The following is a 16780-nucleotide window of genomic DNA, read 5'->3' as shown; positions in this document are numbered from 1 at the left end:
TTCTATTTAGATTTTATATTGAATTTGTGCCCCTTAATCATGAAATATTTTTAAGAGTATCTTAGCTTAGTCACCTACTAGCTGTTATGGTGTTGCAGGAGTCATTTAACCTCTCTATACTCAGTTTCCCATTTATAAAATAGATATAATAATAGGATCTTCTTCAGAGTTTTGTGAACACAAATTTAATTATTCGATAAACATTAGCCATTGTGAATGTCGTCAGGTTAACATTTGTCTTTTGAAGAGCTTCATATTTGCAGATCTCAAAAAGATGACTGTAGGCAATAGGTAGTGTTTTAGGCTTGAGTTTTATTGGAGGGATCCTTGAAAATTGTTATTTTCTCAAGCTACTCATTAGTGATTCAATGGTGGGTGACAGATAACCTTCCTATTGTAATCATGATTTATTGGAATATTAAAATTAGGGTAGTGCAGGTAACTAGTTTCAGTGTTTTTATTAAAGTGACCAGACTCCTCTCCTTGTTATTAAATTTCTGGTTATTTTTCCCGCATGTGCTTTATTCATGCCCACACTCACATATATCTGCAGAGGGCATTGCCTCTCCTCCCAGCTCTCAGATGCAGCATCTGTGAAGCTCTTCTGCTAGGAACAGAGCCCTTATTGAAGAAGTTCACGTGAAAATCACTTGTTTTAATGTATTATGTATTGAGGCATAATCAGCTGTGCATATTTTAGCATTTTAAGAGTCTGTTGCAGTATAGCACAACTAGAACTATATGGATATATTATTGTAAAAGAAAATATCTAATTAATAAATAAGACTGGATATTGCTGTATCAAAAATGAAGGCGGTGCCAGAAAACCACAGCCCTTCGTTGGTAGATAGCACTCAGGGGAGAGAAAACAGTTCCCCGGGTAGAAAGGAGCCACAATTTAAATTTTTTGTGGCATTATTGGAAAGCCTTTTTTGTTTGCTTGCTTGCTTTTTTTTTTAAAATAAAGAATCACTTTAGCTTTGTCTAGCATAACCTTTTTTTTCTATAAAAAAGTGTAATTCTCCACGTTTTCTTCTTAAATTGACTCTGTTTTGTTAAGTCAGAGAAACATTTGTGTATGGTACTACATGTCTCTTTAATTTAAGGTGTTTGTGTTGGTCTTGCCCCATTTCCATCAAGCCTTCCTTGCATGATTTTGTTAGCGCCAACTCGAATAGTGTTGACTTTAAATGGTGTATATGTGTACTGCAGGATATGAAAATGATAAATTATTATTAACAGTATGTGCAGACAAAGGTTATTTCCTCATATTTATGACCTCTTGCTCTTTTTTACATTTGTGCATTATACCAATTGTTAACCTCATAACTTGAATATTTGTGCTTTACCTGTTACTGCTTACAGACGCCAAGGACGTACTGCTGTGCTAACACTGAAGACCTGGAGACGGTGATTCACCACGTCCACACTCTGTACCCTTCTGCTCCTTTTCTGGCAGCAGGGGTTTCAATGGGAGGGTAAGGTTTTTTCTTTCTAAAATGTCTGAGAGGGAAGTGACCTTATTGACTGACTCTTTCAGAAGACTATAAGCAACAAAGACATTTTAAAATAGATGTTTGATTATTTGTATCATATTTCACCATATGTGGTTGAATGAATTAATTAATTAATTCAGGTGAATTTTAATAGTTTCCCTGACTACTGGTTTTGTGGTGAAAAGGATACAGGTACCTCCTTGGGGTTCTCAGGATTTTGTGAACCTGAAGGCTTGTCTCAACACCATGAAGTTGATTTCTATCACTCAGAGGCTGCCATGTTGACCTTCAGATTCCCTGATGTACTCCTCCCAGCCATCCCTGTAACTGCTCTCCTGGACCACTCAGGAAGCGGAGCTTGTAGCCTGTCTTCCATCACTCCGATCCTAGAAATAATCACTTACTGCTCTAACTGAAGAGGCCTTCAGGTGGTGTTCCCCAGGTGGTGTTTTTTTTTGTTTGTTTCCTTTTGTTTTGTTGCTGGGCAAATGGACTTGCTCTGGAATGCTCTTCTAGAAGCAGTGAAATTTTGTTGTTAACTACCCACTCTGGCTGCTATTTTAAGCATATGAATATTATTATAATTTATGCTACTTGCAGTTACATTGGGCCTCATTTGGAACTTTTATGCCATGTATATATTTAGGCTCATTTCTACTAATAATTGTTTATATTTTTTATTCTAATAATAATGAGGTTAACAAAATCCAAATTTTTATTATCTGGCATTTTACTGTTCAAAGCTTTTTTTTTTTGTTTTTAAGATTTTGTTTTTCCTTTTTCTCTCCAAAGCCCCCCAGTACATAGTTGTATATTTTAGTTGTGGGTCCTTCCAGTTGTGGCATGTGGGATGCCACCTCAGCATGGCCTGATGAGTGGTGTGATATGCGTGCCCAGGATCCGAACCTGCGACACCCTGGGCCACTGAAGCAGAGCGCACAAACTTAACCACTCGGCCACAGGGCTGGCCCTCCAAAACTTTTTAAAAATCAGCAAACATGTGAGATAGAAAATGATAATTTTTCTTAATTTTATAATTTATTATCTGTCTTTTCAATTTCCAAAACATCTTAGGAGCATATTAACTTGAAAATGAATAGCTTTTTGCAAATGATAGACTCTGAAAAATAAGCTTTAACCACAGGTTTTTAGATTCTGATAAACATAGAACTAAGAAAAGAATACGTATCTCACATTAGCATGGAAGGTCTGACTTGACCTACTAAAGGAAGAAATCTGAATTAGTGCAGAAAACCCAGGCAGAATCTCTGAATTGTACTTAATGGACAGTAGTTCACTTCTCTTTCCTTTGCCCCTTGATGTGAATCTTAAAGGACAGGCTGCCAGCTGAAGTGTTTTCCCTTAATCATATAAATTCGTGACTTTTTTAAGGCCAGACCTTACATAAACAGGCCCAGATTCTCTATTCAGAAGCTCATGGAAATGCCTATTCATGTCGCATTGAAGCCTCAGTGCCTGAAGGCAGAACTTGACCATTGTGCTTTGCAGCTGGTTGAATATTAATGTCTTGTAAATTGTTTGAAGGAAGCACCCTTTCTAGTTGCCTAGCACTGTGACACGTTCCCAAGTAGGTTTCCCTCTTGGGGATGTGTCCAGCTTGACACGTTTTTTTCTTTTGGAGATGCAACAGACAGAAGCATAGTCTGTCTCCTTATGTCCAGTGCCCCCTGTAGACTGGGGTTATCCTCAAACCTGTGACGCCTGGGGCCAAGTAGGGGCTTTGAGCCAGAACTGAGTCCAGCCAAGGAACTCACACTGCTCTAGATCCAGCCAGATTCCAGTCTCCCGGTGGGTTGGTAAACAAGTTTAAAAAATGTATAGAAAATTCCAAGTATATATAAAAGTACAGAGAGGAGTATAATGATCCCCCGTATATGCTGATCACCTAGCTTCAATAGTGACTCTTATCACGCAGCTTCAATAGTTACCAACTCATGGATAATCTTGTTTATCAGTGTCAGCCCCCATTCCCTCCCAATTCCAATTATTTTTAAATATATCTCAGATACCATAAATATTTGAGTAGTCGTCACTAAAAGGTTGTCTCTTAAAAAAACAAACAAAGAGAGGCCGGCCCAGTGGCATAGTAGTTAAATTCCTGCGCTCCACTTCAGTGGCCTGGGGTTCGCAGGTTCGGATTCCTGGCGTGGACTTAGCACTGCTCATCAAACCACACTGTGGCAGCATCCCACATAAAATAGAGGAAGATTGTCACAGATGTTAGCTCAGGGCCGGTCTTCTTCACAAAAAGAAATACCACAACACTGTATCACTCACACATATCACAATACCATATCACACACACTCAGAATAATTCCTAAATATCATCAAATATTCACTCAGTGTCACATTTTGCCAAGTGATGATTGGTTGGTTGAATTTGACAGGAGGATTGGATTGTTGGTTGGATTGTTGGAGTCAGGGGCCAGATAAGGACCATACATTGGGATATTCCTCTTAAGTCTCTTAATCCATGAGTTCTTTCTCCATCTACCCCACTCTTTTTTTTGTAATTTTTTTCTTTTGGTGAAAAAATAGAGTCCTTTTCCTTTCAAAATAAAACCACCTTTTTTGGCGTAACGTCTTGACATGATTTTGCTTCAAGAAGTATCACCACCTACTTGGTCATGGCTGCTCCTGGTCCTTCCTACTCCTGAGAGCTTCCCTTGCAACCCTTCCAATTTTCCCATTATATCAGACCTCCAGCCAAAGAATAGGACCACCAAAACTAGGACCCTAGAATGAACTCTTTGCAGGAGAGTAAGCATTCTCCTTTTTTTCCCCCCACAAAGCTCCAGTATATAGTTGTATATAGTACTACCCTTTAAATGGCTTAGTGAACCACAGTACTGTGTACAAGGAGTAGAGTCATTATGAAGAGTCATTTTGAAAAATGAAATCTCTACTTTTGATCTAAAACGTTATTATATTCACCCTGCAAATCATTTGGTTTGGTAAAAAGAATGAGAGAGAATTTTTACCCATTTCTCCTATTTCAGAAGCTGGGCAGGTGGCGAAGTGAAGAACGGAAAATATAATGAGGAGCAGAACTTAGGATAGCATCCTTTCTCTCAGTTGGCAGTGTTAAACTTGAATTTCTAACATTGGGATTAGATATATTCCATTCTTGTCACTCTTACCAAAATAGAACTAGATTAGAATCAGGAAAATTGATAGAACAATAGGAAAAGAGGAAAATATATGATAGAAGATAAGGACAAATAACAGGAAAGAGTAGAAGAGAAAACTAGTGACTTTAGGGGAAACTTGCTCTGCCACAACTCAGAGAGTCTAACTTCAGACTACAAAGCCCTTTAGAGACTTGCTGTAGATGTAGAGAGGCTAGGCAACTGGAAAAGCCCCTCAGGCTGGTTATCCAGAATCTCTGGGTGTGAGACCCAGATATCCGTGATAGTTTTTGAAACTCCCCAGGTGATTCCAGTGCACAGCCAAGTTTGAAAACCGCTCGTCCTGTGCTCTTTCATCTATGCCAAGGCTTGGCAAACCACAGCCCGCAGGCCAGATCTGGCCAGCTGTTTGTTTTTGTACAGTCCAAGAGCCAAGAATGGTTATTATATTGTTAAATACTTGAAAAAAATAAAAAAGAGAATAATATTTCATGACGTGAAAATTATGTGAAATTCAAATTTCAATATCCATATATAACGTCTTTATTGGAACATAGTGATGTCCATTCGTTTGTGTGTTGTCTACAGCTGCTTTCACACTACAGTCATAGGGTTGAGTAGTTGCAACAGAAATTATATGGCCAGCAAAGCCGAAAACATTTACTGTGTGGCCCTTTGCAGAAAAACACTCCTCACGTACTAAACATTCAGCTGTAGGCTGGTGCCCAAGGATATGCGAATTTTTAATAAATCCCCAGTATGATTTTGAAAAAAAGAAAAAAGAAAACCACTCTTACAGTGGATTTCTTTCATGTTTTATTTCATAGAAGGGTACACATATAGTTATGTGTATGCTTTGTCCCATTCACAATAGTCAACTGTAAGATAAATGAGTATATGAATGTAAGTAAAAAATGAAGATACCTGTGTGCTTTCCTGGGGTAAAGGACATAAACTTGCTTTATATTTTTCTTCTCCATAGTTAATGTGAAGTCCATAGTAAAAAATGGGATATCTTGAGAGAGATAACAAATTCATCACTGAGTTTCCTGTTTCTTCTTCTCATTTTAGAATGCTGCTTTTAAATTACCTGGGGAAAATTGGGCCAAAAACTCCTTTGAAGGCAGCTGCAACTTTTTCAGTTGGCTGGAACACTTTTGCTTGCTCGGAGTCGTTGGAGAAACCACTCAACTGGCTTCTTTTTAATTATTATCTGACAACGTGCCTGCAGTCTTCAGTGAATAAGTGAGTCATCTCTGAAACCCGATGTTGCCAAAGTTTTTGGATTACATGCCCCAACAGCAAAAAATGTGAAAGCATAACACTGCTAGTATGTGTCTATTTATGTTTACATTATATGCATTTACTACTGCACCAAAATATTCTTTATATTGTAAATATATACAAAAATAAAAAGATTTTAAGTATAAGCTAAAAATATAAATGAAAGTTGTAATGTTTTCTTTCTGTACCCCAGTGATTTATCTTGAACAACCCCTAGAGTATGTGCCCCCACTTTGATGATCACTCTTCTGTTGCTGTTCTAAATTACTCTAAAAGACTGAAAACGTTAGTATTGAATGTGTTGAGTAATATTATGGGCTATTTGCCTGGATTTCCTACTTGTTGCTAATCTTATCAATACCTAATTCTCTCCTAAGTAGTACGTGTTAAGTATTTTCAGTGCTGAATAATATGGTTCCTTAAGCATGGGCTTATGAGCTTAGTATGTTTTAGAGGCTTAGGAGAATGCAGTTCACTTGGGTATTCTCAGCCCCAGCAATTCTTAGTGTTACCAAAATACTGTTTTGGCATTAGTTTTTCAGGACTTGTTTGTGTATTTTCTAACAGTTCCGTGGTGTGGTAGCAAAGAACATAGAGTTGTTTCTGTTTATTTTTTGATGATTGTTACTGTGCATTTTTAAGTGAATTGATAAATTTAAATAGAAACTAAATTAAAAGTGCAGTTAATTTGTGCATCACTTATTGAAATTTGTAGCTATCCTGAAAGTTGACATTAAACCTTGGATTAAACTTAACCTATTTGTTAAATTATAGGTGGTGATTATACAATATTGCTAAAAATACTAAAGAATCATCGTATCATTAATTACTTGTGGTCACTGAAGTGGGGGACAAAAGCAAGAAAAGTAAAGAGAATGATTAGAATTAAAATGCGAGAAAAATTGTCAACATTTGGAAAATAAGTATATAAAAGTCTAAGTTCTAATTTTCAGTATAGCAATTTAAAAAATAATGTCTTCAGATGATTTATCCAATTGTAAGCTTCTGACTTAAGTAAGGCCTTTTAGCCAAATTGGTTTAATAGCAACAGTGCGTAGGTACGATTTGTTACGAAACAACATTTATGTTTATTATTACAGAACTGGTTCATTATTTCTCAATTAAGAAAAAAGTAATTAAAAAAAGTCATAAGGATGAATATCAATGTACTCCTGCTATGTCTGATTAAGTAAATATTTACTGAGTACCAACTTTGTGCCCTGTGCTGGGCAAAGTTATTTATTATTATGTATTTTAGGTGTCTTTGAGTGGAAATGGCTTTGATTTTTAACTTTTGAAATCTTTTTCTTCCAGGCACCGGCATATGTTTGTAAAGCAGATTGACATGGATCATGTCATGAAGGTAGGAGGGAAAATTTATGTAATACTTTTATTTCCTCTTTTTTTTTTTTTGAGGAAGACTGGCTCTGAGCTAACTATTGCCAATCCTCCTCTTTTTGCTGAGGAAGACTGGCCCTGAACTAACGTCCGTGTCCATCTTCCTCTGCTTTATACGTGGGATGCCTACCACAGCGTGGCTTTTGCCAAATGGTGCCATGTCCACACCCGGGATCCGAACCCGCAAACTCTGGGATGCTGAGAAGCGGAATGTGCGAACTTAACCGCTGCAGGCCAGCCCCTATTTCCTCTTTTGATTCCAAGAATAGGTACAATCTGCTTTCCTTTTCCAGGCTAAATCCATCAGAGAGTTTGATAAGCGATTCACTTCAGTCATGTTTGGATACCGAACAATCGACGATTACTACACTGATGCCAGTCCAAATCGTAGGCTGAAATCAGTGGGGATTCCAGTGCTGTGTCTGAATTCTGAGGATGATGTTTTTTCACCCAGTCATGGTAAAATTACCATCTTTGCATACATTTGACATGAATTAACTGTTTTAAAATCTTGTCCTTTTTAAGAAAATAGAATAATAATAAATGAAATGTCAGTCATATAATGTTATCCATGGTAATAAACAGAAAAAAATAGCTAGATACTCATAATCTAGTATCTAAATGTCTCAGATTGTTTACATAGACCCTTATCTAATCAACTGTGAGAGCCTCAGAACAAATTATGACTCTCAATATTTTGCTTGTTCTCATTTTTATAACTTTCCTTCTTGTCAAATACACCAAATGACGTTCTTTGGACAGATTCTGTTACAGTATCTTTGCCTCAGCAGCATTGTCTTCACTGGCCTTTTCTTCCTGAGCTTTCTATACAGAAGGCTTTGGAATTTTTCTCCCTTTTTAACCTAGAAGAGAACTTGAGACTTTGTGAACATGAGATCCTTGAATATCTCAATGAGTTTGGCGCAGTCGGACTATAAGGTCATATTTGAAGGGAGACAGTCTTTGTTTTACCCCTGGATAGTGCATGAAGGAAAATTATGCCCAAATTAACTTCCTTTCTCTCTTAATTCAAGAAATATGGAATTTGGTAGCAAAAATACTTATGCATGTGTTTGTACCTTGAAGCAATATAAGGTGATTAGACGTAGTTGTGCTATCTTAAGGATCAGTAGATTTCACCTCTAATTTTTTTCTATTGAAGTTTCACAAGGCTTTTTATAAATATGTTCTCTTTATTTCCCTTCTAACTACTTTCGAAACATTTTCCCCCAAGTACTTTATTAAAAAAAAAAATTATTGTAACTACAAACACAATACACATGGATTGTCAAAATTTCAGAAAATCCCCAAAGTATGTAAAAAAAAAAAATCACGTAGGGGCTGGCACCGTGGCCAAGTGGTTAAGTTCACACGCTCCGCTGCAGGTGGCCCAGTGTTTCGCTAGTTTGAATCCTGGGCGCAGACATGGCACTGCTCATCAAGCCACGCTGAGGCAGCGTCCCACATGCCACAACTAGAAGGACCCACAACGAAGGACATACAACTATGTACCGGGGGGCTTTGGGGGGAAAAAGGAAAAAAAAAAATCACCTATCATCTCCCTAGGGGTTATCATTTTATTGTGTGATTTATGATTAATCCCGGGTAATTGTGGTGGCTGGAACTTTTTGCCTTTGACCACAAGTCAGAAAATGAAACTGTGAACTTTACTATCAGTTGAATTACACAGTTTAGCCTATGTTCATTGATTAAGGAAGTCTAGTATTCGTTCATGTATTTTTACATTTCACTGACCCTTGTCCTACCAACAAAAATTGCTCAGCATTTAACCAGACCCGCTTGATGGAAGTTTAAATTCCTTATTTCCTTTTCTCTCTCAAGCCCTTAATACAGTCTCACTACACTGAAATAGGGGGCGATCGTCTGCGTTGAGAGCACGGGCAGCCGGCGTCCTCCACGTGGCTCGAATGTGGCGCAGCCGTTTGTTCTTCTGATGTGACTCTATCTATCAGTGTTAGAAGTTCCTGAGTGTATCCAGAGTGTGAAACCGGGGCTCTCCATAATTACATTAGAGGAAAATGAAGCACTCTAAATCTAAGCCCTTAAAGTAAGGTGAAAAAGGAAAAGCAAAAATAGCATCAGTCATTTCGCCTGCCCACTCCCCCCAAACCCCCTTAAGCTCTCACACCTGATCCCAAGATAGGAGATGTTTATTTTTAGGTGTGGCTGGCTAAGGAGGTGAGTTCAGGACTCCTTTTAGACAAGGACTAGACTTGCTGGGCCTTTCTTTAGGATCTCTAAGTTTATTCTTCAAGGAGCGTTGTGAAGGATCAGATGAAGAGCATCATCTCAACGGGCGGTTTGGGCACGGCAGCCGCTCTGCCTTGGAAGGAGGTCGGTTCTCCAATAGCATGTCAGCCTCCTTTCCTTCCTTAGAAGGGCGTAGGGTAGGGAGATCTTACCTTTAAATAATTCATTCATCCCTAAGACTTTACCCAAGATATCGGGCAAAGATATTACATCAAGCGTGTTGTCTGAACCAGGGAGATAAGATTTAGTCATATCTGAAATCAAAACACTTCACATGGCAGTTGTGATCCATTATAGGTCTTAAATCAAAACATTTTCACTGTTTGAACTCTAAGCATGGGAGAAAAAACAACTGTAATTCATGTCCTTTAGAGTAAAGTTTTTACTCCGGATAAATTTTGAAGAGCAAATGAAAAGACTGTCATTACTGGTGAATTATTTAAATACAGCAACTATATTTTCGAAATAAAGTTTTTCTTTCTCCTGACTATAAATAGAAACAGAGAAGCAAGAAAAAGAAAAAGTAATCAATGTTTCACCACCCAAAGATAAACACTGTTATCACTTGGGAGTATTTTAGTCCATCCTTTTTCGCTATGTATGTTTTTACTGTGTAAATCATATTTATAATTCTGAATCCTTAATATAGCCACCAGTTGGCCCCAGAAATCTAACTTCATGTAAAGTTAACCAGTCTTACATAATGAATTTATGACTCTCACAAAGGTAATAATATTAATTGTATTTTTTTCCCTGCTGTAACACCTAAGTGGGAATCTTGTAGCAAAATGTAAATATTCACCATTTCTTGAATTATCTTGCTTTAATTTCTCAAAATAAGACTGGGCCTATACTTCTATGTTATGATTAAACACTTGGGTTGATTTTTTCCAAAAACGATGGTCCAGTACGTAACGGGAGACATAAACTATTATAAGACTAAGATGGTTGACATAAATTAGTCAGACTTATTCTATTAGCCATACTCATTAAAAATATTTATTTGTTTAGTGGTGTTTTGGTTTATAATGATTGGAAATGATAAAGGCATACACTTTTCCTAACAAAAACTGGTAGTAATTATGTTTTTTCTCTCTCCTACCTCTCTGTTACCCCTCCCCCCTTTTTTCCCCAAGCTATTCCAATAGAAACTGCTAAGCAAAATCCTAACGTTGCTTTGGTCCTTACTTCTTATGGAGGCCATATTGGTTTTCTGGAGGGAATCTGGCCAAGGCAGTCCACTTACATGGATCGAGTCTTCAAGCAATTCATGCAGGCCATGGTTGAGCACGGACACGAACTCTCTAGCATGTAGTTCTGCAGGTGCATTTTGTCTGAACCACCATGTAAAGGCAGCTCAGCAGAGTGCATAGATTTCAACTACTGTGTATAAAGCCAATAAACCAGCAAGTGGTGAAGAGGTCCAGAATGACATGCAAAAACTACTTTTTGAGGAATCAAAACAACTTTGTAGCAAGAAATGAAATATAGATTTAGAATTGTAACTTATGTAGATTTTATTTTTACTATGCCTTACCAAGTATGACCTTAAATAAAGTAGTATGAACATGGAATTGCACTTAACCAAAACTATTGTGTAAAAAGATTTTAATTCCTCAGGGTTTTAATTTAGGCTAGTATTTTTTTAGATTACTCATTTTAGGTGAGTTAATGGTACTTTAATAACTGTTAAGAGATTTTGGGTATTTGAATATAAGTTATAAGTTGGCACCTTCCTAAGGGTATTTATACCTAATGATGATAATATGAAAACTGAAACAAGATGAAATACAATATGCTAAATATTTTATGTATTCTAACTTTAAAAGGCAAATGCAGCAATGTTAGAATGACTTCTATACATACTCTTTTACTGTGATAATATTAAATTAAGGCTAATTTATGTTCTATAATGATTATAGTTTACAAGCTTATTTTTAAAATAATATATGTGTGTACATGTATATCATTATATTAAAATAAATTCTACCATTTTAAATTGTTTATGAGTTTTTATCTAAAAAAAAGTAATCCCTAGAAAGTAGTTTCTGATAATTTTATGAAGGCATTATTAGTAAGAAACATTAAAACTCTTTTGTTTCACTATTTCCAGAATATTGGGCTCACACCATTGGTACCAATTAAAAATGCTTTCAGCTGCAGGAAACTTGTCTAACAATGACTTAAGAATAACAATATTTAGGGGCTGGCCCCGTGGCCGAGTGGTTAAGTCTGTGAGCTCCGCTGCAGGTGGCCCAGTGTTTCGTTGGTTCGAATCCTGGGCACGGACATGGCACTGCTCATCAAACATAGATAATAACTTGGATCAAATAGGAAAGACTTCATTGTCAGTTAAGACTGTGACTCAGTGTTAATTTATTACTGAACTATCATGTATTTGTGTCTTTTATAGATGGTTGTCTTCTCCCCAGAGTTAGACATGCACTGGTACCCAAATTTTGCAAGCAGTATAATAATCATATCTACTCCATATGTTTATTGTTGATCATATTACTCAAGAATCAATACCAGCTGGCTATGAATAGACAGGCTAGCAGTATATTTATTAACAGATCTGAATGACCACAAAAGAGCATTATTCTGTTTTAAACTGTCAACCTACTAATTGGTGTCTGTAAATTTTAAATATACCATTTATCAGCTTTACTTTACCTATGGGAAGACACAAGCATTTCAGATTCTTTTCTCTATTTTTCCAAGCTCAAAATGAAGCATGTGTCATACTTGGACCTGGACCCTGAATACAGTTTATTTCTCTTAATGCCAAAGAAGTGTTCCAGTATGGCCTTTGAAACCATGGCTTTTGAAACTATGGTTTTTTTACCAGAGTTAAAGGGACCCTTTCAGAAACATGATGTAGAATAAACTATTATATATATTTTCATGATATAGATTCTGGAATATATAAATATATATTATATATAAAAATATATAAAGTAAGAAATGCCTGGTATTCTCTATATTCACCTAGAGCTCTTTATAATCGTTAATTATAGTTCTTAGTAATTTTTTTTTAAGATTTTTAAAAATTTTTTCCTTTTTCTCCCCAAAGTCCCCCCGGTACATAGTTGTGCATTTCTGAGAAAACTGGCTCTTTTTTTTTTAAGATTGGCACCTGAGCTAACATTAGTTGCTAATCTTTTTTTTTTTCCTTTCTCCCCAAATCCCCCCAGTACATAGTTGTATATTTTTAGTAGTGGGTCCTTCTAGCTATGACATGTGGAACGCCACCTCAGCATGGCCTGATGAGTCGTGCCATGTCTGCACCCAGGATCTGAGCCTGTGAAACCCTGGGCCACCAAAGTGGAGCGCACGAACTTAACCACTCGGCCACGGGCTGGCCCCTTGCTTGTTGAAGAGTACAAACAAAGTAGTTGCAGAATTCCCAACCTCCACCCCTGTGAGAAAAATTTACTAACTAAAATTACAAACTCCTTCCAGTGTGGTTATATGACTCATTTGTAAAACAGTCTTTTGTCACTACCTGCTTTCCATTCTGCTCTCCACATCCTGGTAGATTTTTAAAATTTATGTTAAATTTACTCTTTGTGGCAAACAGTTCTACGGGTTTTAAAAAATGCATAAAGTTGTGTGTCCACTACCACAGTTCTGTATGCAATCTTTCTGTCACTCACCTGATTCCTCCATGATACGTATGTATAGAAAACTATTCCCTCCACTCCCAGACCTTGGCAACCAATGATCTGTTTTCCTCCCTATAACTTTGCCTTTTCCAGAGTGTTCTATAAATGAACTCATCATTGTGTAAGCCTTTTGGGGCTGGTTCTTTCTCTTAGCAAAATCCATTTAAGATTCACATATACTGTGTGGTTCAATCGTTCATTCCTTTTTATTTCTGAGTAGTATTCCACTGTATGGATGTACCACACTTTGTTTACCCATTCACTGGTTGAAGGACATCTGGGTTGTTTTCACTTCTTGGTGACCATGAATAAAGCTACTACAAACATTTGCACACAGGTTTTTGTGTGAGTAATAGTTTTCATTTCTTTTCAGCAGATACCAAGAGTGAGACTGTGGGGTTACATGGTAGGTGTATGTGTAACTCTATAAGAAACTGACCAACCATGTTCCAAAGTGGCTGTACCATGTGCGTTCCCACCAGGAATTTATGAGAGTTCCAGTTGCTCTGCATCCTCACAGCCTTTAGCATTCTGCTTTTCTTTTTTTATTTTAGTCATTCTAATAGGTGTTAAACAGGTAGCTGTTAAAATGAAATGGCAGCTCAAGATAGTCAAATTATGAAGATGTGTAAATTTTGCCATTACCGAAAAATGTGAAAATATTAAAAATAGAAACTGAGAGACAGAGGAAGGTATGGGAATAGTTAATTTAAGATAGTTATTTTTATATTGTTTCATTTTCTTTTTCTTTCATTTTCCTTGTTCAAACTGCTGGAAGGATAAATGGTATCTTTGTAATAAATAATAGGCAACAGTCACTCTGCATAAAAATATAAGAAAATTGAACCAATTGCCCAAATATCTGATACATTCAGCAACAGCAGGAGGGCTAGATTTAACCTAATTTCTCACCACACCAATCACTGGACTCTTTCCACTCATGAAAGGTAAGCAATAAGTGATAGCAGCTAGGCCCTGCCACCACTGTGCTTGGCTGAGTTCACAAATCTGTTGGAACCTGTAGCTTCCCTGTCACTTCTCTGGCTCTCCTCTCCTGCTAAGCTTTGTTTCCTGGCAGTAATTAAAACCTTCTGCCACTGCCATAGCTACTGCTGCTGCTGGAACCGCCATAGCCACCTTGGTTTTGTGGTTTGGAAAAGTATTGGCCTCCACCACCATAGGGGCCAGAGCTTCTGCCTCCAAAATTTCCTCCTTTCATGGGTCCAAAATTTGAAGATTGATTGTTGTAATTTCCAAAATCATTGTAGCTTCCGCCACCTCCAAAATTGCTTCCATCATTACCAAATCCATTATAGCCATCCCCACGCCACCATATCCACCACCACCACGGCTGCCACCAAAGCCACCTCGACCACGGAAGTTTCCTCCACGACCAAAGTTGTCATTCCCACCAAAGCCACCTCCATGACCACCGCCAAAATTTCCAGAACCACTTCGACCTCTTTGGCTGGATGAAGCACTAGCCATCTCTTGCTTAGATAGGGCTTTCCTTACTTCACAGTTGTGGCCATTCACAGTATGGTATTTCTGAATGACAATCTTGTCTACGGAGCCATGGTCATCAAAAGTTACCAAAGCAAATCCTCTCTTCTTGCCACTGCCTCTGTCAGTCATGATTTCAATCACTTCAATTTTCCCATATTGTTCAAAATAATCTCTTAGGTGATGTTCTTCAGTGTCTTCTTTAATGCCACCAACAAAAATCTTTTTCACAGTTAAGTGGGCACCAGGTCTTTGAGAATCTTCTCTTGAGACGGCCCTCTTTGGTTCCACAACTCGTCCATCCACCTTGTGTGGCCTTGCATTCATAGCTGCATCCACCTCCTCCACAGTGGCTTACGTGACAAAGCCAAAGCCTCTGGAGCGCTTGGTGTTTGGATCTCTCATTACCCCACAGTCCGTGAGCGTTCCCCATTGCTCAAAATGGCTCCTGAGACTCTCATCGGTTGTTTCAAAGCTCAAACCTCCGATGAAGAGCTTCTGCAGCTGTTCGGGCTCTTTGGGAGACTCTGACTTAGACATGACTGCAGTGGGAGGGCAGACTAACGATGCTTACTTGGTGGCGTCCAAGGGCAGAAAGCTAAATTCTCTTATGTTTTAAGAAATTATTTATAGGTCTTCAGCTATGCTAAGAAAATAAATGTTAAATGAAATGATTTTGTGATGAAAATTATAAAACTTTCTAAGATCTAGAAAGAAAGACTTGAATAAACCAAAAAACATGTTTCAGCATGGCAAAAAAAATGAATGTTGTCAATTATTTCCAAATTAATTTACAGGTTTAATGAAATCCCAGTGAAAATCCAAGTAGAATTTCTTTAGAAATCAATAAAGCAATTCTAAAAGTCATCTATAAGAAGAAACAATAGGCAAAAATATTTTTAAAAGAATGAGTACCTGTACTACCAGATATTGAAAGGTGAATTAGGTCACAATATCTTTAAACAAGTATTGGTGCAAACCTTGTCAGATCACTGAAACAGAATAAAGAATTAGAAAAAGACCCTATATATATTAGAATTTTAGAAACCAAAAGCACAGTGAGAAAAATGGGCAAAGACATGGACAAACAGTTTACACACATGTGTACAACAATACAATTAGCTCTTACAATAACAGTGATTTTTTTGTTGTTGTTTTTTTGAGGAAGACTGGCCCTGAGCTAACATCTACCAATCCTCCTCTTTTTGCTGAGGAAGATTGGCCCTGAGCTAACATCTGTGCCCATCTTCCTCTACTTTATATGTGGCATGCCTACCACAGCATGGCTTGCAAAGTGGTGCCATGTCTGCACCCGGGATCTGAACTGGTGAACCTCAGGCCGCCAAGCAGAACTTTTGAACTTAACCACTGAGCCACTGGGTGGGCCTGAGAATTATTATGAGCATCAAATTATATCAAGTACTTGAAAATCTTTATTAACCAGAAGAGTGCTATTAAAAATGTTACTTATTAATTAATACTTTTTCAAAATTTATTTTTTATTTTTTTTAAAGATTGGCATCTGAGCTAACATCTGTTGCCAATCTTTTTTTCTTCTTTTTCTTTTCCCCAAAGCCCCCCAGTACATAGCTGTATATTCTAGTTGTCAGTCCTTCTGGTTGTGCTGTGTGGGACGCCGTCTCAGCATGACCTGATGAGTGGTGCCATGTCTGCGCTCAGGATCCAAACCAGTGAAACCCTGAGCCGCCAAAGTGGAGCATGTGAACTTAACCACTCGGCCAGGGGGCTGGCCCCGTAATACTCTTACTGAAGTATTAATACTCCAAAAATTAATATTTATTACCCTTGCTTTCTGAAGGTCAGTTAAAAAAAAGGGAATTTATAATAATTTCTATGGACCTCTCACTTCATGCCAAATACTATGTTAAGTGTTTCACATGTATTTGTTATTTTAATCCTCCCTTTCATGTTTGATAGATGAGGAAACTGAGAAAGTTTAGGTAACTTTTCCAAGGTCACTCAAAAAGTGAGGGCAGTCAGGACCAGACCGGCG

General features: G+C 37.6%; 2 protein-coding genes across 4 annotated transcripts in view; one reads left to right on the top strand and one right to left on the bottom strand.

Annotated features, from left to right (window-relative positions):
* Nucleotides 1-11587, top strand: part of ABHD3 (abhydrolase domain containing 3, phospholipase) — a 36517-nt gene extending 24930 nt beyond the window's left edge. Inside the window, exons 5-10 of one of the 3 annotated variants that reach the window (XR_006890151.1) lie at nt 1366-1478; nt 5717-5890; nt 7244-7292; nt 7621-7786; nt 9170-9318; nt 10255-10728. Coding sequence is in view for 2 of the 3 variants with exons in the window: in XM_046671946.1 (XP_046527902.1) it covers nt 1366-1478; nt 5717-5890; nt 7244-7292; nt 7621-7786; nt 10735-10913 (681 nt within the window). In the remaining variant the exon portion in view is untranslated. The other 2 variants (XM_046671946.1, XM_046671947.1) reach the window with 2 other exon arrangements.
* Nucleotides 11588-14227: 2640 nt separating this feature from the next.
* Nucleotides 14228-15345, bottom strand: LOC124244887 (heterogeneous nuclear ribonucleoprotein A1-like). Its single transcript, XM_046671893.1, is given in 2 exon segments — nt 14228-14587; nt 14590-15345. Coding segments are annotated over 2 exon segments (960 nt in total). The 5' UTR covers nt 15307-15345; the 3' UTR covers nt 14228-14344.
* Between the last annotated feature and the right edge of the window lie 1435 nt (nt 15346-16780).

This window comes from Equus quagga, chromosome 9 (assembly GCF_021613505.1).
Source record: "Equus quagga isolate Etosha38 chromosome 9, UCLA_HA_Equagga_1.0, whole genome shotgun sequence".
Taxonomy (NCBI): Eukaryota; Metazoa; Chordata; class Mammalia; order Perissodactyla; family Equidae; genus Equus; species Equus quagga.
This window is presented reverse-complemented; position numbering and strand designations above follow the sequence as displayed.